The sequence below is a fragment of the Pangasianodon hypophthalmus genome, chromosome 1 (assembly GCF_027358585.1).
Source record: "Pangasianodon hypophthalmus isolate fPanHyp1 chromosome 1, fPanHyp1.pri, whole genome shotgun sequence".
Classification (NCBI taxonomy): Eukaryota; Metazoa; Chordata; class Actinopteri; order Siluriformes; family Pangasiidae; genus Pangasianodon; species Pangasianodon hypophthalmus.
In genome coordinates this window covers 23,737,544-23,764,630 of record NC_069710.1, presented here as the reverse complement: position 1 = coordinate 23,764,630, position 27,087 = coordinate 23,737,544, and the positions used below count along the sequence as shown (strand labels likewise).

At 36.3% G+C, this 27,087-nt stretch overlaps 2 protein-coding genes across 4 annotated transcripts; both read left to right on the top strand.

The window, feature by feature from the left end:
* The first annotated feature begins 994 nt into the window (after positions 1-994).
* On the top strand, positions 995-10,876 carry LOC113542545 (C-type lectin domain family 4 member A-like). Of its 2 annotated transcripts, none has more exons than XM_053233374.1 (10): positions 995-1,541; positions 1,659-1,817; positions 2,048-2,185; positions 2,541-2,681; positions 3,871-4,008; positions 6,361-6,441; positions 8,412-8,531; positions 8,714-8,865; positions 8,981-9,081; positions 10,280-10,876. In XM_053233374.1, exons 2-10 carry the CDS (start codon positions 1,715-1,717, stop codon positions 10,413-10,415), a joined length of 1,110 nt encoding a protein of 369 aa, XP_053089349.1. In that variant the 5' UTR covers positions 995-1,541; positions 1,659-1,714; the 3' UTR covers positions 10,416-10,876. The 2 variants fall into 2 exon arrangements, with proteins under 2 accessions (XP_053089349.1, XP_026795945.3); XM_026940144.3 differs by having other exon boundaries at positions 1,002-1,541; positions 2,045-2,185.
* A 3,478-nt stretch (positions 10,877-14,354) lies between these two features.
* LOC113542546 (CD209 antigen-like protein D) lies at positions 14,355-26,780 on the top strand. Of its 2 annotated transcripts, XM_034304191.2 has the most exons (10): positions 14,356-14,875; positions 14,992-15,150; positions 15,390-15,524; positions 16,245-16,385; positions 17,584-17,703; positions 23,539-23,637; positions 24,568-24,648; positions 24,817-24,968; positions 25,084-25,184; positions 26,180-26,780. In XM_034304191.2, the coding sequence occupies exons 2-10, from the start codon at positions 15,048-15,050 to the stop codon at positions 26,313-26,315; spliced, it is 1,068 nt and encodes a 355-aa protein (XP_034160082.2). In that variant the 5' UTR covers positions 14,356-14,875; positions 14,992-15,047; the 3' UTR covers positions 26,316-26,780. The 2 variants fall into 2 exon arrangements, with proteins under 2 accessions (XP_034160088.2, XP_034160082.2); XM_034304197.2 differs by lacking the exon at positions 16,245-16,385 and having other exon boundaries at positions 14,355-15,150.
* Positions 26,781-27,087: the final 307 nt, after the last annotated feature.

Genomic DNA, 27,087 nt, shown 5'->3' with positions numbered 1-27,087 from the left:
TTTTATTTTTATTTTTTCGCCCCATTCTGTGTAGAGATTGTACTAGAGATTGTAGTGTGTGAAAATCCCAGGAGGTCAGCAGTTTCTGAAATACTCAAACCAGCCCTTCTGGTACCAGCAACCATGCTACGATCAAAGTCACAGAGATCACACATGTTCTCCATTCTGATGTTTGATGTGAACATTAACATTTGGAATGTCCTGAAATAAAAGAAACCGCTGGTGTACTAACAAACAAACATTGAAAAGGCCAGCCAAGGAAAACAGCAGCTGATGACAGAAACATTGTGAGAGCTGTGAAGAAGAAAAAAAAAAACCTCAAAACAACTGTGAAATCACCAACAACCTCCACAGGGCAGTGGTGATGCTATCACAATCCACCATTTGAAGAAGTCTTTGAGAGCAGAAATATAGAGGCCATTAGTAAGCAGTAAGAATCAGAAGGCCAGATTGAAATTCACAAAGAAATAGAAATGAGCCACAAAAATTTCTGGAACAAAGATTAACCTCTATCAAAGTGATGGAAGGGCCAAATTGTGGCGAAAGAAAGGATCTGCCCATGATGCAAAACATATGAGTTCATCAGTCATGCACAGTGGAGGTAGTGCCATGGCTTGGGCTTACATGGGCTCACTAATCTTTACTCATGATGGTAGCAACAGAATGAATTCAGAAGTCTGCAGAAACATTAAAAGAGGATATGCTATACAGGATAGGTCTCAGAAAACAGCAGAAAATGTTGATTAGTAATAATGCATCACAACAATCTAGACTTGTGAATAAATAATGCTGATTATTTTCATATTTATTATACATGTCATCAAATGCTTAAAACAATTTGTATTAAGTGGGAACTTATTTTTGTTTTGTAAAAATGGCGCAACATCTATTTTACTCAAAATGGGGAATTTGTTCAATGGCCAACATGGAACAAAAATGTGTGTGTGTGTGTGTGTGTGTGTGTGCACGTACATGTCTTTGGTCTGGAGGAAGTCAGCTAGAACTGATCGAAGTGGTTATGTTCTGTAAGGCAGTCTACTCAGAGGCTAGCATAAACACAGATGCTTATACATAGACTGCTAATGAATCCCTTGAAGCCCATGTTTATTGAAAGGTTGGAGGGAGAGAAAGGAGAAGACAGATGAAGGAGTGTTGGTAGTTTGAGAGAGAATGTGGAAGCTTAAAGGACAGCACCGAGCTCAGGATGCCAGGATGCACGGGACAGAGGGAGCCTACATACGTTGTTCATGTTTCTCCCTCTTTTAGCTTCTTGTTATGGACATTGTGTCTAATTGGAAATTTGACAATTCTAAGAATCAGTTAAACAGTGCAATTCTGAGACTTGGGTTCTAAGAAGGAGTGACAATAGCTTTTTTTCATGCAGCAGTGAAAAGAAGAGGGAAGTGGCTGTGTTGTGATAATGGTGTGTTAGTATAAAAGTGTGATGAGGAACTGTGAAGTAAGCAAGACATGGGATGAGCGTAAACTGGGCTTAGGCATTTGTGAATTTCTCTGACAGTGATTCTCCTGTTTCAACTGAAGTAAACACATCCTTATTCTTATCCACATCCTTGTTCTTGTATATGGAATTTGTCTGAGCATGTGAGGACAAGAATTACGGTAGTTACATAAGTCTATTTTTTTTGGCCTTCCATTAGACACTGGGGGTTTGGTCAAGAAAACGAAACAGGATCAGCACAGAACGTGAGAGACCATGGACGCAGAAAAATTGACTGAGGTGGAGATGAAAGAGCTTACTTCAGCAGAAGTACAAGATGATAAGGATGCAGAGAAAGACAAAATGGGAGGAACAAAAGGTAAAAAATTAAGAAAACTTAAAAAAAAAAAATGTTTGCAATGACAGCCATGTGTACACTACAGTTGGTCATTTGGTTACTGATAAGCTACTTAGACTAAAACCTTAGCAAGTTTCAAAATAGCTCCCTTTTTATGTTCTTCTGCTTGTACCTTTCCTGTGCCTGACTTTTTTCCCCCAACTTTCTCATATTTAAACCACATGGTCATCCCCCCTTTTTTTCCCTAGAAGCTGAGAAAGGGGCAGAAGAAGAAGAAAAAAAAGAAAAAGAAATAAAAGAAGCAGCTAATGTGTACCACGAACTGAAGAAGCCAACAGAAGATGTTTATAATCCTTCAATGCCTACTTCCAGTTCCAAACACGATGAAGGTAATACTTTATTTAAGCAAAAGCAAAAATATAAAAGTCAGTAAAGAGAACAGAGCCTTCATGGGTCAGTAGTGCAACTCAGATGTCTCTGCACTTTGACACTCATAACACTTAAAAATATATTTAAAAACATATAATGTATATAAAAATATAGCACAATATAGTAAAATGGGCATGTTGGCATATAACTACCACTAAAGTACAAAGTTTGCTTGACTGCAGAAGATAAGGATACAGAGGAAGGGAAAATGAAAGGAACAAAAAGTTGTATGTTTACTTGCTTGTGCCTTTCTTGTGCCAGATTTTTTTGGCCAGTTTTCTTATATTTAAACCACTTGGTCTTTTCTTCCTCTAGAAACCGAGAAAAAGGCAGAAGAAAAAGAAAAAAAAGAAAAAGAATCCAAAGAAGAAGGTAATGTGTACTGCAAACTGAAGAATCCAACGGAAGATACTTATAATACTGGAATGCCTACTCCCAATCCCAAACGCAATGAAGGTAATACCTTTACTTATTTAAGCAAAAGGCTTAAAAGAACTAAGAAAGTGGCACAGGTTAACTATTGTGATACACATTTAAGTTGTGTGATAAGGTCTAATGGATGTATGGAACTGGCTATATACAGGCTGAATTGAAGAAAACTTAAACAGCCTTGCAAATATCAAGTTGTCTCTGGTATATAAACTGCAAATTGGAAAAAATACAGAAGTAAAAAAGAGAACAGAAACCATGGGAAAGACACCTTATGGGTCAACAGTGCAACTGATATGCATAGTGCTTCAAATACAGAATGTTATAATAAAATGGACAGGCTAGTATATAACTGTTGCTAAACTAAAAAAGTGTGCTCGTAGCATACAAACAGAGCTCACGACACACAGCACACTCTCAGCTACACACTTTTGTTTTGCTTTTATATTGTAATTTCAACATTTTTTCCCCACAAGTATGTTCCAAAAACACTAAATGAGGTCATAGGCATAAAATCTGGGTTTACATCCATGTTAAATTCACGCCGAAAACAATGGTGAATGGGTGACAAACTCGGCATCAAAGTGTTTGGTATAGGGAAATGGGAGTGATCAGAAAGTAGGTTTAACATAAAGTGTAATACACAGAGCATCATTTTCCAAGCACTGTGTTGAGGTTTTATATCTATATATATATAATCAATTTTAAATTCTATCAACTACTGCTAAAATATTTGATAGTTGAAATTGTAACTGGAGCAAGATTTTGAAAAAAGTTTTTTTTTTTTTTTGAATGACAATTTTGAAAGTTTAGAATAACAGAAAATCAATATTTTTTGACTATGGGAGTTGCACATGTAAAACAAAATGCTTTATAAAATGTTAGATTGTTCCGACTAACTGAAGTGTCTAGATTTTAAATGAGAGTTTTAATAAATTGTAATCTTTTCTGATTGCAATAAATAAGACAAAAATCAATTAATAAGACATAGAGAAATGTCCCTTACATACTATAAGGATATTTTTTTAACTTTACTGATTTTATTAAATTTAATGTAAAAATAAATCTATGGACCTAAAGATGTCAAACTCTTGACAGAAATTGTACATTTCGTTAATTTAAAGAAGTAAACTTTATGAAAATATATTAATCAGTGATTCCGAAGTATTTTCTCACATTGAGTCCACTTGGTCATTATTTCTTCTTCCCATAAAAGCTGAGAAAGTGAAAGAAATAGAAAAAGAAGAAGAAGACGAAGAAGACGAAGAAACTAATTTGTACTGCAAACTGAAGAATCCATCAGAAAATGTTTATATGTCTACGATGACCAGTTCCACTCCAAAACACAATAAAGGTAATAAAGATCAAATACAAATTTACTTATTTAAGCAAAAAGTTTAAATGAACACACATTAAAGTTGTCTGATAAAAGTGCAGTAATTTTATCCAGTTGTTTTAAGTCAGACGCCAGTGCCTAGCTTACTGACCCATAATTGGGCAATATTCAGACTTTGACCAGGATGTAATTAAATGTATTTTTTCTTCCGCTTTCATTTTAGAAACAGTTTTACTTTGAGTAATTGAGGAACACACCCTGGATCAGAGTCTGACGCCCATGGGCCCATAACGCTAACTTGTGAACAATGTTTAATATAGTAGTAGGCTACGTGTGAGAGAATTTGTTTATGTATGAAGCTTATTGAATAAAACTGTAAACTAGGCTATAAATGTGCTCTGGTTTCAATATACTATATAGAAGTATATATAGAACTATATATCAATATATTATATACTATATATAAGATTTCAAAAAAATCTTCTCTAAATTCATCATCAACATATTCTAACATTGTATGATCACAGTAGACTAAGTAAAAATGACTACATATTCCGATTTTAGACTGAGTAACATTCCATAATTCATTTCTTACAGAAAAATAACAGGATTTAGAAAATCTTCAGTATTTTACAAATTGATAACCAATGTTTTCTAAAATTCTGTCTGAACAGATTAAGTAAACATCACAGTAAAAACACCACTAAATGGTGAATAACCTTTGAAAATGTATTTCTTGCAGTAGCAGCATAACACAAAATTTAAATAAAAAATAAACAGCGTCAGATTTTGGTGGTGGTGATGGCGGTGGTGGGGGGTCACCATCCTCTTTAATGCTGACCACAGCATTAAAGAGGATGGTGTGGTCAGCATTAAAGAGGATGCTGACCACAGCCCTTCATATGATGTCATGAATTAACGTCATGTTATTTTTATCAAGCAGTTCCAGAGCAAGGGCTTAGTAACATAAATTTTGACTTTAACTTATCAGGCAAGAAAATACATTATAATACATTTTGACAACTCAGAAACAGCTGCACCTCATTAAATCAATCAAAGAAGCCCAATTTCACAGAAAAAAAACTCAATAATATTAAGACGTGGGCTCAGTCCAAAACTGTATATTATCAAACTACAGAGAATGCTAAAATAGTGCACCATTATAAATGGGTTGTTAGTTTTTGATGATCATAAAACAATGTGTGAAGCGAGTGGGAACTAACTCTCACTCACAACAGGCCATGAGGTTACCGTGGAGATGAAGACAGAATCTTCCACATTCACACACAGCGTGCATAAGACACCGATCAGCCATAACATTAAAACCACCTGCTTAATATTCTGTAGGTCTCCCTTGTGCTACCATATGACCCATCGAGGCATGGACTCCACAAGACCTCTGAAGGTGTGCTGTGGTATCTGACACCAAGACAGCAGCAGATCCTTTAAGTCCTGTAAGTTGAGAGGTGGGGCCTCCATGGATTGGACTTGTTTGTCCAGCACATCCCACAGATGCTCGATCGGATTGAGATCTGGGGAATTTGGAGGCCAAGTCACCACCTTGAACTCTTTGCCTTGCTCTTCAAACCATTCTTGAATTTTTGCAGTGTGGCAGGGAGCATTATCCTGCTGAAAAAGGCCACTGTCATTAGGGAATACAATTGCCATGAAGGGTTCTACTTGGTCTGCAACAATGTTTAGGAAGGTGGTACGTGTCAAAGTAACATCCATAAATGCCAGGACCCAAGGTTTCCCAGCACAACATTGCCCATGTTGCCCATGACCCTGTGCTGGTTCACCGGTTGTCCTTCGTTGGACCACTTTTGGTAGGTACTAACCACTGCGTACCGGGAACACCCCACAAGACCTGCCGTTTTGGAGATGCTCTGACCCAGTCATCCAGCCATCACAGTTTGGCCCTTGTCAAAGTCGCTCAGATCCTTACACTTGCCCATTTTTCCTGCTTCGACATCGACTTTGAGAACTGACTATTCACTTGCTGCCTAATATATCTCAACCCTTGACAGATGCCACTGTAACCAGATAATCAACATTATTCACTTATGGCTGATCGATGTATATTAAAGAGAGAGAGAGAGAACAGCAAACATCACTACATATGAAAACAAAACTCCACAAACCTGTTGCAAAGTTTGTACATTAAACCCCACTGAGTTACATTAAATCCCACCATGTACTTTAAGTTTTGTGAAATGTGAATAAATGTGAAAGTGTCTGGAGACTCGAAGGAGGAACCGACCCCATGTATGAAAACTAATTACACATTATAAACAAACACGTACTGTACTGGCTGGAGTTGTTTGTACACACCATGGTTTGAGCTCACTGTTTATTTCTGTTTATGTTTAGATATTTACAAGAGGATTTCCGCTGTTTTCATCATTCTCTCTGTGCTCTTACTGGCTGTGGTTTTGGCTCTGGCTATGAAGTGTAAGTAAAAAGTTAGCAGTTAGCAGGTTACTGACTCGCTAACACCAAACTAGTGCTGCGGTAAACATTAACAACGCATCTAGCTCCAGCAAATACCATCACTCAAACAAAGAAAATATAACGGATGTTGGCTTTCTATAATCACTTTATTCCCACAGTGGAAGGTGGAATGGAGGTGGATGCCCTCAGCATTGAAAATATTTCTTATTTTGCACTACAGCTTTTTTTAGTACAAACTTTGTTATAGATTTTTATTTTATGACATTATTGATTCAGTACAAAAACATTTTAGATTTCCAAACATTAGTTTTCCAGCACAAAATTAAATGTTACAGAAATTTACGTTACATACGTTTGTATGTCAGTAAAGAAAGCAGCATATTACATAAGAGACACTTTTCAGACAAAAAAAACATAATGAAGGCTGCTGGGTTTTGCTGCAAAATAAGAAGCAAGTGAGACAGTCAAAGTCTCCAGAAGAACTGTGGCTGGTTCTGCAAGATGCTCAGTAACACTTACAGCTAATTTCCTCATAAAACTGCACTAATTGTACCTGAGACTACTCTTTTTCTACTACTTTTTTAAAAGCGAAGGATCATCACACCAAATATTGACTTTGTTTCATTTATTACTGTTTACTGCTCTTTATAATATTTTTTAAATGTAGAAACATTTAGTTTCATTATTTCTGAAGGCATCTTTGCTCTACAGCATTTCTTTGCATGTGCCTAAGACATTTGCACAGTACTGTATCTTTTGAGTTATGGAAGCTTATGACCACCAATTGGGAAAAAGCAAAAAAAAAAAACAACAAAAACCCGTGTAATGCACCATTCCATTAAAGGAAATGGAAAATATGCACCAGACCACAAAGATTAGCAAAGAAACAAAGAAAAAGGAAAAAGAAAGACAACATACATTTCAGCAAATTTTGGGGATAAGTGTATTATTATAAAATGACATTGTGTAAAGTAAAAAGCTTTTACCAACCAAACTTTTTTTATTTGGTATTTTCCACTTCCTGTGGTGCCAGTTTGTTTTTTTTTTTTAGTTCTTGCCACTAGATGGCTCGCAAATGCAACACAGCATTGAATATGATGAAGATATCTCCTGATACTGAGAAGAAACCTGTGTCAAAATAAGATTGTACTGGATAATGAAATGTTTTTTACTTAATGGTTATTCCAAATTTAAGGCAAAATAAAGAATGTTAAGAATGTTAAGAATATTTTTTGTTGATGATCTCGTTAAGATGATGATCGCATCCAAGAGCTGATTTTCATTGGCCTGTCAAATATAAAATAATTCACTGTGAATGTATTAGAACTTCTGGGAAAAGTTATGGAATCACCACACTTAGCGGATGTTCACACAGCTTTTTTTCCTTTTTTTCTTTTCTTTGTAGCAAATCACAAATCACAGATATGACACAAAACAATTTTTATTTAATAGCTCAACATTCTGGCTTATCAACTCAAGTGATTCCATAATTTTTTTCCTCTACTTGAGCTGGGAAAAAATATGCCATTAATTAAAAATCATTGAATTTGTTTGAGGTATGTTTCACACAGCCAGAATGTTCAGCTATTAAACAAAAATAGTTTTGTGTCATATGTGATTTGTTTATTTGTTATGAAGTAAAAAACCTGGGTGAACATCCTCTAAGTGTAGTGATTCCATAAAAGTTGTAGAAATGCATTTTGCATATTGGCTGTTGACTTCTCCAGTGTTTGATGAACTGTGGTGGCAAAAACTAGCCATACCTAATCTGTTCTTCTATAGTGACATCAAATATCTTGATAATCATAATATAATTAGTCAATTGTTAGTATTTTCTGTCATATTTCTCGTTTTGGGAGCATGTAGGCAGAATCTGACTTTGATATGTAGGTATAAATAATTAGTTTCCTGTCTAAAATAGAATATTCATATTGTTTTATATGTATGTTGCCTTGATGCCCAAACCTCAGTAAATGAAGGTCAGTCCATCCAGAAGTGTCCAGAGAGACCTGAAGCTGAAGAACCTGAAGTTAAACAACAGAACTGTACCCGCGAGCTATGTGAGGACCTGTACCCCTCAACGAACCCTGGTAAAACACTATAACATCACATCTGCTAAAAAAGTACTGATTTATAATCATTGTAAATGCTCTTCGCTTAGAGTGATTTATTTATAATAATGCTGTCATCGTGTTTTATTATTCGTGTGAATTGTTTATGTTTATGTGTATAATTTGTGAGCTGTGTATTCAAACCTGCTGTTTCTCTGCAGGGTATCAGTGCTCTGAGTGTGGGAAGGGCTGGGTGAGGTTTGACAACTCCTGCTTCTTCATATCTAAGGAGCGTCTAAGCTGGCAGGAGAGCAGGAAGACATGTCAGAAACAGGGTGGAGACCTGGTTGTCATCAGAAATGAATATGTGCAGGTATAGAAATCAATCAATCAATAAATCAATATGCCAAACTGAAAGAGACATCGCTATTAAAGACAGATTAAAGGTGCATATCTTATTGCTGTAAATTCTGTCTTTATTACTGTAGAAAACTCTAACTAAGTATTGGGGCATGCTGTACTGGATCGGGCTCCGTTATTCAGAAAAGCAGCGGTGGATGTGGGTTAACAATACTGCACTAACCAAGAGGTGAGTCATCAGTGCTTAGTTTCTCAATACAGGACTGCTGTTTGTTGGATAGTTTTGGTGGGTGGAGTGTTTCGCAACCCAGCAATAATGCCAAAGTATTTAATAACACCCCAGCAATGCTGTGTTCCAGTGCAACATTCACTACAATCAGTGTGGCTGCTGTGCTGAGAATGATCCCCCACCCAAAATAACACATGATCACTGGTGGGCCTATAGTGGTCCCATTCCACTGATGTAGGGAGTAGTGGGGGGTTCACAAAATGTGCACAGCAGCAGATGGGCAGCAGTGAGTATTTCTGTATTTGTCCTTTTCACTCATCACAATGAGTGTCCTTTTCAGCTTATATCACAATGATTAGTGAGCTTACAGTCTTAATGCATTAACTCAATAACAATACAAAAAAATCAACAAACAATAAATTACTACCACAAACAGAATAAACCAGGTCTATAATCTCATAGACAAACATTTCATAAACCATGAACATGAAACTTTCCTTTAAACTGTTTGCATGAATGAGTAGGTGTACAGATGTTCCTAATAAAGTGCTCAGTGAGTGTATTTAACCCACTGCAGTTCAACTGTGACATGCAGTTTTTTCTTTGCTACTTAGAGGCAACTAGAAAACAGGTTATAATCGATTAATAAATACATAACTAATAAATCAGTAGACTTGCCAATATGTTTTCTCATGGAATTGTACAAAATATAAACAAAATGTTCACTCTCAAACATTGAAACAGCAGGAAAACACATAGGTGAGAAATATCTGTTCTGTAATAAAGAACTATGTATGTAAGTCAATGACTTAAGTATAATAGCACAGAAAGGGGAAGAAAATTCTCCTCTGACATCTCTAATCAGCAAGGCGATTCTGCCATTTCTGCTGCTCACTGGATTTTGTGTACACTGTAGTAACTGTTATGTGTGAAATTCCCAGAAGATCAGCAGTTTCTGACTTAGTCAGACCAGCCCATCTGGCACCAACAATCACGTCCCGGTCATTCTGATGTTTGTATGAATTTTAACCTAAGCTATTGACCTGTATCTGTATGATTTTATGCATTGTGCTGCTGCCACATGATTGGGTAATTGGATAATTGCATGAAGAAGCAGGGGTACAGGTATTCCTATTAAGGAGGCCAGTCTGTGTATGTGTTTGTGTAACTAAACAAGTTGTTTTTTTTTTATTGGCAGCTACTGGGCCCAAGGCCAGCCAGAGTCAGACTCTCAAGGCTCCTGTGCACTGCTAAGAGGACGGGGGTCACCCACAAACAACTGGCATTCAAACCCCTGTGTGGTGTCCTCAAATTACATCTGCCAGAGAGGTTAAAAGTGGAGAATGATCAACCATCACCATCACATACATCTGCTACATTTGCCTTTAATATCATCATTTTACTCTTTTAGTTAACTTTCACAAATGCAGTTCATAAATATTAACAAATACAGAATCAGGACATGAAACAATCCTGCTCTGTGATGCACAATCAAGTAGACATGCTATGTATTTTTCAAGATAGAAAAATGAAACATGCTAAGTGTATTCATTCGAAGTGACTCTCTGCTTATTTTACCTGTAAATTGCAATGCTTTTAATTGCACTGATACAAAATTACTTTGCACTTTTCTATAAAACCTTATTTGCACTAAAAAGTTTGCAGAATGTCTTATAAAACTAAATATATACCTATGTAGCTGCCTTTAAAATAAGTAGCAAGATGTTGTTTTTACAGTGATTCAAATTAAAATATAATAAAATTTGATTTTTCACTCAATAAAATGATGAAATGATTTCAAGTTGTACAGAATTAGTATATTTCCAACACATTTAATCTCTCAAAGAGGTTTCATCTCTTGAGTATCCAAATGCTCTTGGTTCTCTATCTCTAAACTGAGAAGGCTGTGGTGTATAATCTGCAATCAAAGCACTTCTTCATCCTGCATGCTCTTCCTGTCTGCTGGGTCTTAGGCCTTGGTTGTTCTCTCACTTCTCTTTTTCTTACCCGAGTCATCATATTTTGAGAACACATCAACATACATTCTGATCTTCTGCATAAACTGATCATTGCAGTCCTCCATTCTGAAATAAATACAGTGATAAATGAGATAAGTGTTAATACTATGACTATGATTAATATCATAATATCATGATGTGATTAATATGGTCATGATCATAATATTATTGGCCATCATGCATGTGATCCTAACCAGAGGTAACAGCAGTTTCCCAGACCATAGTTCAGACCACACAAGCCCAGCCTTGGTTACAAATACCACAGCAGTTGATGTTCCAGCAGCAGAGTGGTGGCTACCACCTACACAGAACCCACAGTAAAACTGTAAATAATCGTCCATCCATCATGGTACAGTGAACTGTATTCAATGCCACAAAGCTGTCTAAACTGACATTTAGTTTAGGTTTGCCATCTGGAGTTTTTTTTATACCCACCTGGGTTCTCCATTGCTCATGATAGCCCTGAGGAGGAGGAGATGGGACACCACACTGAAGCAGCAGAAGACCACATGCACAATGGTGTGGTCCACAGATAATCAATCAGACCCACAGTCAGCTCAAACTTGGTGAAGAGTGTGATGGGGTACGAACGCATACAGCGGTACAGACAGATGATCATGTATACAGTCCACTGAGCTAGAGTGCAGCACAGAGTTGTCTAGAATGTCATTGTAGGCTATAGCATTACATTTTCTCTTCACTGGAACTAAGAGGCCCAAACATGTTCCAGTATGACAATTCCCCAGTGCACAAAGGGAGGTCCATGAAGACATGATTTGCCAAGGTTGGAGTGGAAGAACTTGAGTGGCCTGCACAGAGTCCTGACCTCAACCCCACTGAACACCTTCGTGATGAATTGGAACGCCGACTCCATCCCAGACTTCCTCGTCTGACATCAGTGCCTGACCTCACTAATGCTCTTGTGGCTGAATGAGCACAAATCCCCACAGCCACACTCCAAAATCTAGTGGAAAGCTTTCCCAGAAGAGTGAAGTCTGTTATAACAGCACAGAGGGCTCCAGCTCCGTATTACTACCATGCCTTTAGACTAGGATGTTCAACAAGCACATATGGGTGTCATAGCCATGTTTTCACATACTTTTGGCCATGCAGTGTAGATGGCAGAATTACCCTTCAACTTTTTAATGGTCACCAAACATTGCATAATTTGAGGCATTAATGTAAAACAATTATCTCCTTTTAATGTGCTTAAGATTTAGGATGTTTTATAAATCTGTGCTTTGTTTACAAATGGAAATGAGGAAGGGAGAGTTTGAGAGGAGAAGATGCTCTAATCACATTCTGGCTTACGATGACATTTCAAAACCTCAAGCCAAGTACAAGACATTGCACCAGGCCAATAGCAGACAGTAACACCATCAGCACTGCACAGGTGACTCTACACACCAAATTGGACATAAGAGAAATCAGCAGGAGATGTCTGAATAATAATTAGACATACTATAACTGAGTGTGTCACCCACAATGTTGTGAGATGTATGAGTGGATGTGACAGGATCATTAATACTATACAGTAAACTGGAAGAGGCCTTTGGATATCTGGTATTAGAGCATAATCTGACTTATGCACAAATGATATAACTAAATAATGATTCACCCTTTACTGAAAAACAATGATTATAATGAAATTTACCTCAAGGAACAAAAAGAAATGTCATTATGTCACTGATTTTGAGTACAAGACACAAAAAGAAATGTACTGGTTTTTCTATGACAAAATATAAAAGCTGTGTGCACTCACTTTTCAAAAAATATACATGTAAATTAATTGAAATTTGCTAAGTGCTGCATGCTGCTGATTTGTTCTTGGCCTTGCACGGGAAGAGACTAATTAGACTCCAGACTTGTCCTGTTTCTTTAAGTCTTTGTGGTTGCAGAAATAATGTATGCTGTGAACTTCTAAAATCTCAGGCCATTAAAAAAACCCAAAACACTACTATCGTCCTATCGTGGATTATCGTAAATGGGCCACTTCACACAAATACTAATTAAATACAACTGCCTGAATTACTTTGAGTTGATCATAAGCTTGTGTTTTAACCAGCATAAAATGTACACTGAAAAAAAAAAGCTCACAGAATTTACTTAATTCAGATGCAAATATCGGTTCCACATGATTGAACTGAGTGACATTATCACAGTTTGTTTTGATACATCCAACATGATTTGATAATGTATTTTCAAAGCCCTAAAAGTTTGAATAAATTAAAACTCTGTGCTCTCACTTGAACTGAGGATCGAACCTAGCTCACTGGTGTGCTGCAGCAGCCACACTACCACTGTGCATGTTCCCGTCAGGATTTCAGAATTGGTTTAATAATTAATTTCGTAATTGGTTTACATTAATATTACGCGAATTGATCACTTACATAATTCAATCTAGTAACTAGAAACTGGTTTAAATCAAGTTTAGTACAAGCAATGAAATCATTTTTTGATCATCAGTTTTGATGAGAAACTTAATATTTTTAGCTATGTAAAGTATGCGTAATATTTTTTCTTAAATCTTAGGTATTAGTACTTCTCAGTGTACCCTTATTTGTTATTCAGATTTGAGAATTTAACAGTGCTGTGGTATAAATTTAGTTTTGTTTATTACTTAGGACATTTCCAGTTGAGAAAGAGGGCGTGCTTTACCGGATTGGTCTTAGAACTTAGAACTGCATCACAAAGATCTATATTTGTGTATAAATAATGCTGATTAATGGGTATTTTCATATTTCTCGTACATGTCATCACATTCTTAAAGAAACACTGTGGTAAATGGGAACTTATGATTGTTTTGCAAGAATGATCTATCTATTCCAGTCAAAATGGGGAATCTGCTCATCGTACAACTTACACTTCAGTAATGACTGTACTCAATTTTAAAATGCTTTTACTAGTTCAAATTAGTTCACGAGAAAGTTGTCTCAACTAGATGAGACAAAAATTTTAAGTCACTGATATTAATATTAATAAGAAATTAAAATTGTCTTGCCTAAATGGATCTAGGTTTAGAGTGTCTGAAAAAAAGACCCAGGATGTTAAAACTTTGATAACCAGGAAAACCTTTGATTAACTAAAAATCTCCCAGAGGTGAAGATGTCTGTATATTTGATAATGCAAATCTAACACATGGAACAAAAGTGCTGCTGCTCTCTTTGTTTCTTACTGTACTGTTTGTGTGTGTGTGTGTGCACGTACATGTCTTTGGTCTGGAGGAAGTCAGCTAGAACTGATCGAAGTGGTTATGTTCTGTAAGGCAGTCTACTCAGAGGCTAGCATAAACACAGATGCTTATACATAGACTGCTAATGAATCCCTTGAAGCCCATGTTTATTGAAAGGTTGGAGGGAGAGAAAGGAGAAGACAGAAGAAGGAGTGTTGGTAGTTTGAGAGAGAATGTGGAAGCTTAAAGGACAGCACCGAGCTCAGGATGCCAGGATGCGCGGGACAGAGGGAGCCTACATACGTTGTTCATGTTTCTCCCTCTTTTAGCTTCTTGTTATGGACATTGTGTCTAATTGGAAATTTGACAATTCTAAGAATCAGTTAAACAGTGCAATTCTGAGACTTGGGTTCTAAGAAGGAGTGACAATAGCTTTTTTTCATGCAGCAGTGAAAAGAAGAGGGAAGTGGCTGTGTTGTGATAATGGTGTGTTAGTATAAAAGTGTGATGAGGAAGTGTGATGCAATCAAGACATGGGATGAGCGTAAACTGGGCTTAGGCATTTGTGAATTTCTCTGACAGTGATTCTCCTGTTTCAACTGAAGTAAACACATCCTTATTCTTATAATTCCTAATATTGACTAACATTGTTCTTGTACATGGAATTAGTCTGAGCATATGAGGACAAGACTGTTACAGTAGTTACGTCTCTTCCATTACACACTGGGGGTTTGGTCAAGAAAACGAAGCAAGATCAGCACAGAACGTGAGAGACCATGGACGCCGAAAAATTGAGTGAGGTGGAGATGAAAGAGCTTACTCCAGCAGAAGTACAAGATGATAAGGATGCAGAGAAAGACAAAATGGAAGGAACAAAAGGTAAAAAAAGAAATCAAGAAATCCTAAAGAAGCTACAAAAACCCAGTTTGCATTAACAGCATTCTGTGCTCTACAAACGGTCATTTGGTAACTGATAAGCCACTTAGTGCAAAACCTTATCAGATTTTTAAATAGATCCCAGTTTTTATGCTTTCCTGATTGTGCTTACCTGTGCCTAACTTTTTCTTCTGATCTTCTCATATTTAAATCACATGGTCATCCCCTGTTTCTTCACATAGAAGCTGAGAAAAAAGCTGAAGAAGCAGAAGCAAAAAACAAAAAAGAAGAGGCTAATGTGTACTGCAAACTGAAGACTCCATCAGAAAATTTTTATAGTGTTTCAATGCATACTTCCTCTCCAAAATGCAGTGAAGGTAATACCTGTACTTTACTTAAAAAACTAAAAAAACAAAGAAATTGGCATAGTTAAAGTACTGTAATACACATTTAAGCTGTGTGATAATGCATGTATGAAGGAGGTTATTTGTAGATTGAATTAGAGAAAAATGAAAGATCCTTGCAAACATCCAGCTGTTGCCGATATATAAATTGCAGCCTATAATGAATAAGACAATATAAACGTGCACTAAAATGTGACGTAATCACCTCACTACCATATGTATGTGTGTAAAATGTGCTAAATGTATCTGAAAAAGACAAAACAAAACTATTAAAATGGCTGACCATTTGACATGATGTTAAACTAAAAAAAATTTAGGCTTATTTTTGATAAAAGTACATTTTAGTTGTTGCTTACCAATTTTAATATGCAAATAAATACATTTATTAAAGTAAATGACTATTTGACCTAAAGATGAAACATTTCATTAAATATAAAATAAGTAAATCAATTAAAGTCTGCAACCATTGAACCTGATGATAACAAACTATTTTTCACACGCCAAGGTAAATATCCCTCACATTCTACAACATTTTATTGTTGTAAATAATTAAGTGTTTATAAATGTTTAAGGATTTATTGGATTTTATTTAAAATCTATTTTATTGTGAAAATAAATAACTTATTTTGGATCATTTTTTCATATTCAAACCACCTGGTCATTACCCTTTTCTTCCCATTAAATCTGAGAAAGGTCAAGAAAAAAATGAAGAAAAAGAAAAAATAGCACAAAAAGAAGAAAAAGCAGAAGCTAATTTGTACTGCAAACTGAAGGATCCATCAGAAAATGTTTATATGGCTGCGATGACCAGTTCCACTCCAAAACACAATCAAGGTAATTAAGATCAAATACAAATTTACTTAATTAAGCAAAACACATTAAAGTTGTGTGATCAGTTCTAATATATGTTAGAAGGTTATATGTAAGGTGAATGGGAGATGTTAAAAGAATTACGATCCTTGCTGTCCCGGATATCTAATTTGCAACCTCGTAATAATATGGAAGTAAAACGATAACAAAAACTGTGGGAGAGAGACCTCATGAGTCAAGAGCAAAAATGAAAGATTCTATTATTCCTGCTAACTATAGTGTCTAGATTTTGAATGAGTGTTTTATTTAGCAACAAATAAGCACACACAATTGTGCACTAAAATGTTAAGCCAAAAAACAAAAAACAAAAAAACAAAACAAAAAACAAAAAACAATACAAAACAAAAAAGCAAGAAATAAAACAGTAGGTTTGAAACCAAAGGAGGTATTCATGTAAAATAAAATGCTTTATATAACATTAGATTGTTTCTGCTGACTAAAGTGTCTAGATTGTGAATGAGAGAATTTTGATAAATTATAATAACTTTTGTAGTAATAAATAAGACAAAAATCAATGAATAAGACAATATAAACGTGCACTAAAATGTGATTTAATCACCTCACTACCATATGTATGTGTGTAAAATGTGTTAAATGTATCTGAAAAAGACAAAACAAAACTCTATTAAAATGGCTGACCATTTGACATGATGTTAAACTAACAAAATATTTAGGCTTATTTTTGATAACAGTACATTTTAGTTGTTGCTTACCAATTTTAATATGCAAATAAATACATTTATTAAAGTAACTGACTATTTGACCTAAAAATTTCAAAATAACTTACAAACACAGAGAAACTACACTTTCACACTATAGGGACTTTTTTTCATTTCACTGGTTTTATAATAAATTTATAAAATACATTACATTAAATTTAAAATAAGTAAATCAATTAAAGTCTGTAACCATTGGAGCTGATGATGTCAAACTATTTTTCACACACCCAGGTAAATATCCCTCACATTCTACAAGGTGTTTACAACATTTAAATGTTGTAAATAATTAAACATTTATAAATGTTTATGGATTTATTGGAATTTATTTAAAAGCCTTTTTATCACTAAAAAACTAACAAACCAATAAATAAATAATTTTGAATTATTTTCTCATATTTAGACCACTTTGACTTTACCTTTTTTCTCCATAAAACATGTGAAAGGTCAAGAAAAAGAAAAAGCACAAGAAGACGAAGAAGCTAATTTGTACTGCAAACTGAAGGCTTCATCAGAAAACGTTTATATGTCTACGATGACCAGTTCCACTCCAAAACACAATAAAGGTAATAAAGATCAAATTCAAATTTACTTAGTTAAGCAAAAGGTTTAAATGAACTAAGAATGTGGCACAAACAGACATTAAAGGTGTGTGATAAGGTCTAATGCATATAAGAAGGTGGTTATATGTAGGGTGAATGGGGGACTTTAAAAAATATTTATGATCTTTGCAAATGTCCAGCTGTCTTGGATACCTAATTTGCAACCTTGTAATAATACAGAAGTCAAAAAAAGAGAACAGAAACCGTAGGTCAACAGCAAAGCTGAAAGATTTGAGGGTTAAAGCTCAGTTATTTTAACTGTTTTAAGACTCTAGTATACTGACCTGTAATTAGGCTACAACTTAAATAAATGAGTTGTACGACAATGTTTATTCCACAATATAGCAGTAGGCCATGTATACATTTTGCTGCTGAAATTACATTAGTAAATAGATTTGAAGCCTTTACAGCTGTAAGAATGAAACAAAACACATACTGAGGCTAAATTAATGGCTTATTTTTTATATACACGAAAAACAAACAAACAAACAAAAAAAACCCCAGCTGAATCAAGCTCCAAATTTGGCAGTGAAATGTAGACTAACCAAATATTTGTGTTTCTGCAACATAAAGTTCAGCTTTAAATCCATGTTAAATTCACACTGAAAACAAGATGAGTGGTGAATGTGTGTAACAAACTGTGCATGAAAGTGTTTGTTATATGTGAAAGGGAGTTATCAAAAAGTAACTTAACACATAAAACCAAAGGTATTATTTGACAGACTATTATTGTTATTATTTTAATATTTTTAATTAATTAATATTTTATAAAAATAAAAGGTTTTAAACCATAGGAGGTACTTATTTTTTTATATAACATTCCATTTTTCCTCCTAACTAAAATGTATAGATTTTGAATGAGAGATTTGGTGTTTTAATGATATTTTAGCAACAAATCAGACAAACATGAACTAAAATGTTGCAATCACATCCTTTCTGTTTGTATGTACGTTTAAAGTCTCTGACGCTGACTCAAGTTTCGGTTTTGCTAAATAAACGGTGTGAATTATTTAGCAAATATCCAGGAAATCCTTACACAACCTCCCAGTTAGGCATAAGAAGAGCCCTATTTACCTTAATTAATATTTTACCACTGTATCACTAGCTCAGAAATTCTAAGGATGTGTATTACAATCTTACCATTACTAAGCAAATATTACGTCTCAATATTACATCTCATGCATTGACTTATAGTTTATAGCTTCAGAAATGCTAAAGGCCTTATAGAAAAATTTAATACCATTCTCATAATCAGATGTACTTATGCACAGTAAATGAGAAATCAGGGTAATATAAAGATTATATGATTTATTTAAAAAAAAAAAAAACCCAACAACAAATGAATTATTACATAATTCATTATTACTATGTTCTGCCATCTGGAATCTTTAATTTTGAATTAAAATTATAAATAAATTAATTAAAATGTAATATTTTGAATAAGTAATATAATGAAAGATACACTGAAAAGCAATCATAGCACTACCTTAACTATACGATGGAAAGTCCACAAAGAACATCAAAGAAGCATCAAGATAGCCACATTCTCGAAGTAAACAACTTTCAGTCTTACTACTAATAGGTCAAATACTGTGTCTATCATACCTTTGAAGCATAATAATATAAGATATGAGATAAGTCATGTATCAATGTGTGCATAGTAATTTATTGCTCTAAGTTAAAGAATTACAGTATTTCTAAAAGTAAAACATTATGCATCTCCATAACATTCTCACAATGCCAGATGTTACCAAAGTCTTATAAATATGTCTAAAGCATTTCTCCATGACCAGTTCTGCCTTCCCCTGTCTATCTCAGTGAGTAGTAGTAGTAGTCCAAGGCTTCTGGGCCACACACCCCCTCCTTTTCCCGGAGCTGGTCTCCTCCACACCTATGGCTCATTTTCAATGAAAAACTCCATCTCTTCATACCTGTTACTTTTATTCCTCTCATGACCATATTAGAAGTTGTTTTGTGCAGTCTCACAGAAAAAGGTAATGTCCAAGATAACATTCCCATATGGCAGTGTTCATTGGCAGCGCATCACAGGGAAACCCCCCCCGTTTCTTCGCGAAGTCTCTGTCCATGTAACAACATCCATGTTCATGTGCTTCTTCTTAGGGTATAGCTCAGAAACCATCCATGTTCATATCTCTTGTTTCTCCTTTTTTCCTCTTAAGGTATGGTTCAGAAACCATCCATGCAGTTTACATACTTATTTCATTGATTACATATTCATATTAACATGAAAATAATATGAAAATAACTAAATCTAGTGACCTTTTGACCTTATGATGTCAAACGAACTTTCAAACACATAGACAATTCTCCTATATAAGGCTGATTTTTGGAAATGATCATTAAAATGAGTTTATATTGATTTTAATAAATAATAAATAAGTTAAACTTTTTTAAAATAATGGTGTCAGACCAATAGTTAAATATAGTGAAAATATCCCTTACATTCAACATGACTTATTTTGTTTTATTATATATTGCCAACAGTTCTTTTATGTTAATTTTAAGATGAACATAAATAAATCAGTTATGTCACTCAGAAATACTAAAATACTAATTTACATGATTTTATATTAAGATGCAAATAATAAATGTACTAAAGTCTCTATTTTTCTTCAAAGGTTTCTATGCATTTAATTGTCTTTATACCATGGCAAAAGTCAAATAACTAAATAAATAGCCAAATAAATCCATCAGAATATTGTTTAATGAAACACCAGTAAAACTAGTGCAATAACCTTGTTGCATAAGTGTGCACACCCCTAAACTAAACTTTGTTGAAGCGCCTTTTGATTTTATTACACCACTCAGTCTTTTTGGGTAAGCGTCAGCTTGGCACATCTTGAATTGGCAATATTTTCCCACTTTTCTTTGCAAAAACATTCTAGATCCATCAAACTGTGAGGGCATCTCCTGCACCCAGCCCTCTTCAGGTCAACCCACAGATTTTCAAATGGATCAATTCAGTCAGGTCTGGGCTCTGGCTGGGCCATTGCAAAAGTTGATTATGTTTTGGTGAAACAATTCCTTTGGTGTTTTGGATGTATGCTTTGAGTCGTTGTCATGCTGAAAGGTTAAATTCCTCTTTATCTTCAGCTTTCTAGCAGATGCCTGTAGGTTTTCACCTGGTATTTGGAGCTATTCATTATTCCCTCCACCTTGATTAAAGCCCAGTTCTGGATGAAGAAAAGCAGCACTAAAACAAGACGCTGCCACCACCATGCTTCTGTTCTTTCGGTGATGTGCTGTGTTTTTTTCTTTTGTGGCAAGCATACCTTTTGGATGTCTCTAAATGGGTCCCTCCACTTTCTGGCAGTAACTGAGACCTGGATCACTCCACAGAACTCGGCTGCACCAGCTGCTCTGTCCTCTGCCTATGCTTTCTCTCACACTCCATGTGAAACTGGCAGGGGTAGTGGTACAGGTTTGCTTTTGTATTGGAGATTTTTGTCTTTTGAGATTTTTGTTTTTTGCTTTTGTCTTTCTCTGTCTCATCTCAACCTCTCATCCTTCAAATTCCATGCAGTTACAGTTAAAGTCTCTGATCAACCTTCTCAACATTGTCATCTATTGCCCTCCTGGTCCCTTAGGAGACTTTCTTAAAGAAATGGACATGCTTCTCAGTCCTGCATTCCTTCTCCCTGACATTCAAACAGCTGCCCATCCACATACAAGGGAGGAAATGTCCTGGACCCAGTCTTCAGTCGCCCATCTCCAGCTATCAATAATTCTCTCCTACTCATCAAAAGCTCCACTTTATCTCCCATTCCTCCATAGCTTTCTGTACCCTATCATCCCTTCCAGAACCTGACTACTTTTCCTCTTAACTGCTGGAGTTAGCCACGACACGTTCCTCTCTTCACTTTCCTCATCCAAGGACTTCCTCTGCCTTCTATCTCCTAAACCCAGGAAGCTTTCTTGCCCTTGGATCTGACAGCTTTCCTTGGCTGTCGGATCTGCTGTGCAGCAACCAGAGGGAATTAGAAGCAGCAGAGTGAAAGTGGAGGAAATCACAATTTGATACAGATCTTGTCTCATACTGCTCTTTCCTGTCCAAGTTCTCATCTGATGTAACTTCTGCTACGACCACCTTTTACAAGGAAAAGCTGGAAGCATCTGCACAAGATCCTCGCAAGCTCCACAACGTCTTCATTCCTTAACCCTTCATCTCCCCCTTCACCATCCTCCCTGACTGCTGATGACTTTGCCACCTTCATTAATGACTCCATAACATCTGGTCATGTACCACCTGCATTCAAGATACCAAAGTCCTTGAATGTGCTGTCTACAATCAACAGTCAACTGTCAACATCCCCATGTCAGGTTCTTGTAATCTCCCTGGACAACTCTCAGGTCTCACCATCTGTCACTGCAACCTTGGGGGTAACCATGGACAATCAGCTGTCTTTCTCTCACATTGCTAAACTGACATGCTCATGCTGATTTCTCCTTTACGACATCAGAAGAATTCATCCATTTCTATGCACCTTTTCAAACTTGACTACTGCAACTCGATCCTAGCAGGTCTGCCTCTTCATGCCATTTGACCTCTGTAACTGATCCAGAATGCAGCTGCATGACTTGTTTTCAACCTTCCCATGTTCTCTCACACCACCCTATTGCTACGCTCCCTCCATTGGCTTCCTGTAAGTGCTCACATCAGATTTACAACAATAATGCTTGCCTACAAAGCCTAAAATCACCTTGCACTGGAACTATTCTGCCATCCCTTCAGGCAGTCTGGTGACAGACTACTCTATTGCCCCTCTATCAGCAACCACCTTTGATTCGTGACTCAGAGCTGCTGGGCAAAGCAAACAGGTGGCCGAGCTCACTGGGCATCAGTGAGCATAACTATGATGGCTCTCTTCAGGTCTGGGTACTCCGGCAGGTTTGCGACTAGAAGTTGTTGGCCCGTCAGCTGGGCTTCCTCTGGCAGTAGTGGTATCAGATGGAATGCTAAGTGGGTCTCTGGCCAGCCTCACACTACTGCTACATGCTCAAGTAGTTCAATAAAAGCTTCTGGAGTTTCATGATGAGGTCCATATCTAAGACAGCGTGATGCGGGGCGTGGTTGCTGCAGCCACCGTGGCTTCTGCTGGAGGACCAAACTAAAGCTTGGGAGAAATTTCACCATTCAACTGGACAATGATCCCAAACACAAGGCCAAAGCAACACATGAGTGGTTGAACAACAAAAAGATGAATGTTCTACATTGGCCAAGTTACATTAATCCTATTAAGCCAATTGAGAATCTTGGGCACTATTTGAAATTTGCGGTCCACAAGCAGCATCCATGCAACCTCAACATTCTAGAGCAAATCTGCTAGGAAGAATGGGTAAAAATCACCCCCAAACAGGGTACAAAGCTGGTAGGAACCTACCCCAACAGACTTAAAGCTGTTATAGGTGGTTCTACCAAGTAGTAGTCTAAAGGTATTGAATATTTATGCAAGCAGATCTGCTGACAAATAATGAATTTTGTTTTTGAAAATTAACTTTAAGGTTTGCAATAAAAATACTGGCTGGAAAAATCTGTATAAGTATCATTTGTAATCCAGACGAATTGGATGACTTTTAAGTGGGTTGAATACTTTTTCAAGGAACTCTTTTTGTGAAATGTGAATTAATGTGAAAGTGTCTGGAGACTGGTTGGAGGAACCGACCACAGCTGAAGGATGAAAATTAATTACACTTTACACACAAACACATACTGTACTAGCTTCAGCTGTTTCTACATGCCATGGGTTGAGCTCACTGTTTATTTCTGTATATGTTTAGATGTTTACAGGAGAGTTTGCCTGTACAAGAGGATTTCCGCTGTTTTCACCATTCTCTCTGTGCTCTTACTGGCTGTGGTTTTGGCTCTGGCTATGAAGTGTAAGTAAAAAGTTAGTAGTTAGCAGGTTACTTTGACTCGCTAACACTAAACTAGTGCTGCTGTAAACAAAAAAGTGTATGATCAACAACATCAACAACACATGCACCTCCAGTCTTGACACAAATAAAGAAAATATAACGGACATTAGCTTTCTATAATCACTTTATTCTCACTGTGGAGTGTGGAATGGAGGTGGATGCCCGGCTTAAAGGACAGCATTGACATTTTGATGTGTAAATTTTTCTTATATTGCACTTTAATACCAGTATATCTATAGAGTTATGGAAGCTTATGATCACCAGTTGGAATAATGCAAAAACTGTAAAATATGCACCAAGAACCAGATGTGTACATAAATTCATTAACAAAATTCATTGGAGCTGTGTTCATTATCGGCCCTTGCTGAACTTTGTTGAATTATTTGCCATTTTCCACCTTCTTTGGTGCGGCGTTTAGTTAATTTTTGGTCTTGCCACTAGATGGCGCACAAATGAGACACCATTGTGCAGCACTGAATATGAGAGAAAAAATTTCTCGTGATACTAAGAAGAAACCCACGTCAAAATAAGACTGTTTTGAATAGTTGGTGCTTTGTACGTTATTCCAAATTTAAGCTATAATGAAAAACTTTAATGATTCTGAATTTTGTATTTGTCCTATCAGATACAAAACAAATGCACTGTTAATATATCAGGAATGCATTTTGCATATCAGCGGCTGACTTCTTCAGTGATTGATGAACTGTGGTGTGGCTTCTATATTGGCATCAAATATCTTGATGAGCATAACATTAGTTAGGATTTTCTGTAATATTACTCCTTTTGCTAGCATGTGGGCAGAAGCTGCCTTAGATATGTAGGTATAAATAATACGTTTTCTGTCTAAAATAGAAAATTCATAATTTGTTGTACTTGATGTCTAAACCTCAGTATATGAAGTTCAGTCCATCCAGAAGTGTCCAGAGCTCTCTGCTGAAGTGGAGAATAAGCACAATTACCCCTCAAACCAAGGTAAAACACTATCACATCCTAACATTCACAATCACCATAAATGCTCTTCACTTTTAGTCATTTATTTATAATAATGCTCTGTCATCCTGTTTTATTGTTTGTGTGAATTGTTTATGTTTATGTGTATAATTTGTGAGCTGTGTATTCAAACCTGCTGTTTCTCTGCAGGGTATCAGTGCTCTGAGTGTGGGAAGGGCTGGGTGAGGTTTAACAACTCCTGCTTCTTCATATCTAAGGAGCGTCTAAGCTGGCAGGAGAGCAGAGAGGCGTGTCAGAAACAGGGTGGAGACCTGGTTGTCATCAGAAATGAATATGTGCAGGTATAGAAATCAATCAATCAATAAATCAATATGTCAAACTGAAAGAGACATCGCTATTAAAGACAGATTAAAGGTGCATATCTTATTGCTGTAAATTCTGTCTTTATTACTGTAGAAAACTCTAACTAAGTATTGGGGCATGCTGTACTGGATCGGGCTCCGTTATTCCGAAAAGCAGCAGTGGATGTGGGTTAACAATACTGCACTAACCAAGAGGTGAGTCATCAGTGCTTAGTTTCTCAATACAGGACTGCTGTTTGTTGGATAGTTTTGGTGGGTGGAGTGTTTCGCAACCCAGCAATAATGCCAAAGTATTTAATAACACCCCAGCAATGCTGTGTTCCAGTGCAACATTCACTACAATCAGTGTGGCTGCTGTGCTGAGAATGATCCCCCACCCAAAATAACACATGATCACTGGTGGGCCTATAGTGGTCCCATTCCACTGATGTAGGGAGTAGTGGGGGGTTCACAAAATGTGCACAGCAGCAGATGGGCAGCAGTGAGTATTTCTGTATTTGTCCTTTTCACTCATCACAATGAGTGTCCTTTTCAGCTTATATCACAATGATTAGTGAGCTTACAGTCTTAATGCATTAACTCAATAACAATACAAAAAAATCAACAAACAATAAATTACTACCACAAACAGAATAAACCAGGTCTATAATCTCATAGACAAACATTTCATAAACCATGAACATGAAACTTTCCTTTAAACTGTTTGCATGAATGAGTAGGTGTACAGATGTTCCTAATAAAGTGCTCAGTGAGTGTATTTAACCCACTGCAGTTCAACTGTGACATGCAGTTTTTTCTTTGCTACTTAGAGGCAACTAGAAAAGGGGAAGAAAATTCTCCTCTGACATCTCTAATCAGCAAGGCGATTCTGCTATTTCTGCTGCTCACTGGATTTTGTGTACACTGTAGTAACTGTTATGTGTGAAATTCCCAGAAGATCAGCAGTTTCTGACTTAGTCAGACCAGCCCATCTGGCACCAACAATCACGTCCCGGTCATTCTGATGTTTGTATGAATTTTAACCTAAGCTATTGACCTGTATCTGTATGATTTTATGCATTGTGCTGCTGCCACATGATTGGGTAATTGGATAATTGCATGAAGAAGCAGGGGTACAGGTATTCCTATTAAGGAGGCCAGTCTGTGTATGTGTTTGTGTAACTAAACAAGTTGTTTTTTTTTATTGGCAGCTACTGGGCCCAAGGCCAGCCAGAGTCAGCCTCTGAAGGCTCCTGTGCACTGCTAAGAGGACGGGGGTCACCCACAAACAACTGGCATTCAAACCCCTGTGTGGTGTCCTCAAATTACATCTGCCAGAGAGGTTAAAAGTGGAGAATGATCAACCATCACCATCACATACATCTGCTACATTTGCCTTTAATATCATCATTTTACTCTTTTAGTTAACTTTCACAAATGCAGTTCATAAATATTAACAAATACAGAATCAGGACATGAAACAATCCTGCTCTGTGATGCACAATCAAGTAGACATGCTATGTATTTTTCACGATAGAAAAATGAGACATGCTAAGTGTATTCATTCGAAGTGACTCTCTGCTTATTTTACCTGTAAATTGCAATGCTTTTAATTGCACTGATACAAAATTACTTTGCACTTTTCTATAAAACCTTATTTGCACTAAAAAGTTTGCAGAATGTCTTATAAAACTAAATATATACCTATGTAGCTGCCTTTAAAATAAGTAGCGCGATGTTGTTTTTACAGTGATTCAAATTAAAATAGAATAAAATGTGATTTTTCACTCAATAAAATGATGAAATGATTTTAAGTTGTACAGAATTAGTATATTTCCAACACATTTAATCTCTCAAACAGGTTTCATCTCTTGAGCATCCAAATACTCTTTGCTCTCTATCTCTTAAAATCAGCCGACTGATTTGCTGTGAACTTCTAAAATCTCAGGCCATTAAAAAAAACCCAAAACACTACTATCGTCCTATCGTGGATTATCGTAAATGGGCCACTTCACTCAAATACTAATTAAATACAGCTGCCTGAATTACTTTGAGTTGATCATAAGCTTGTGTTTTAACCAGCATAAAATGTACACTGAAAAAAAAAAAGCTCACAGAA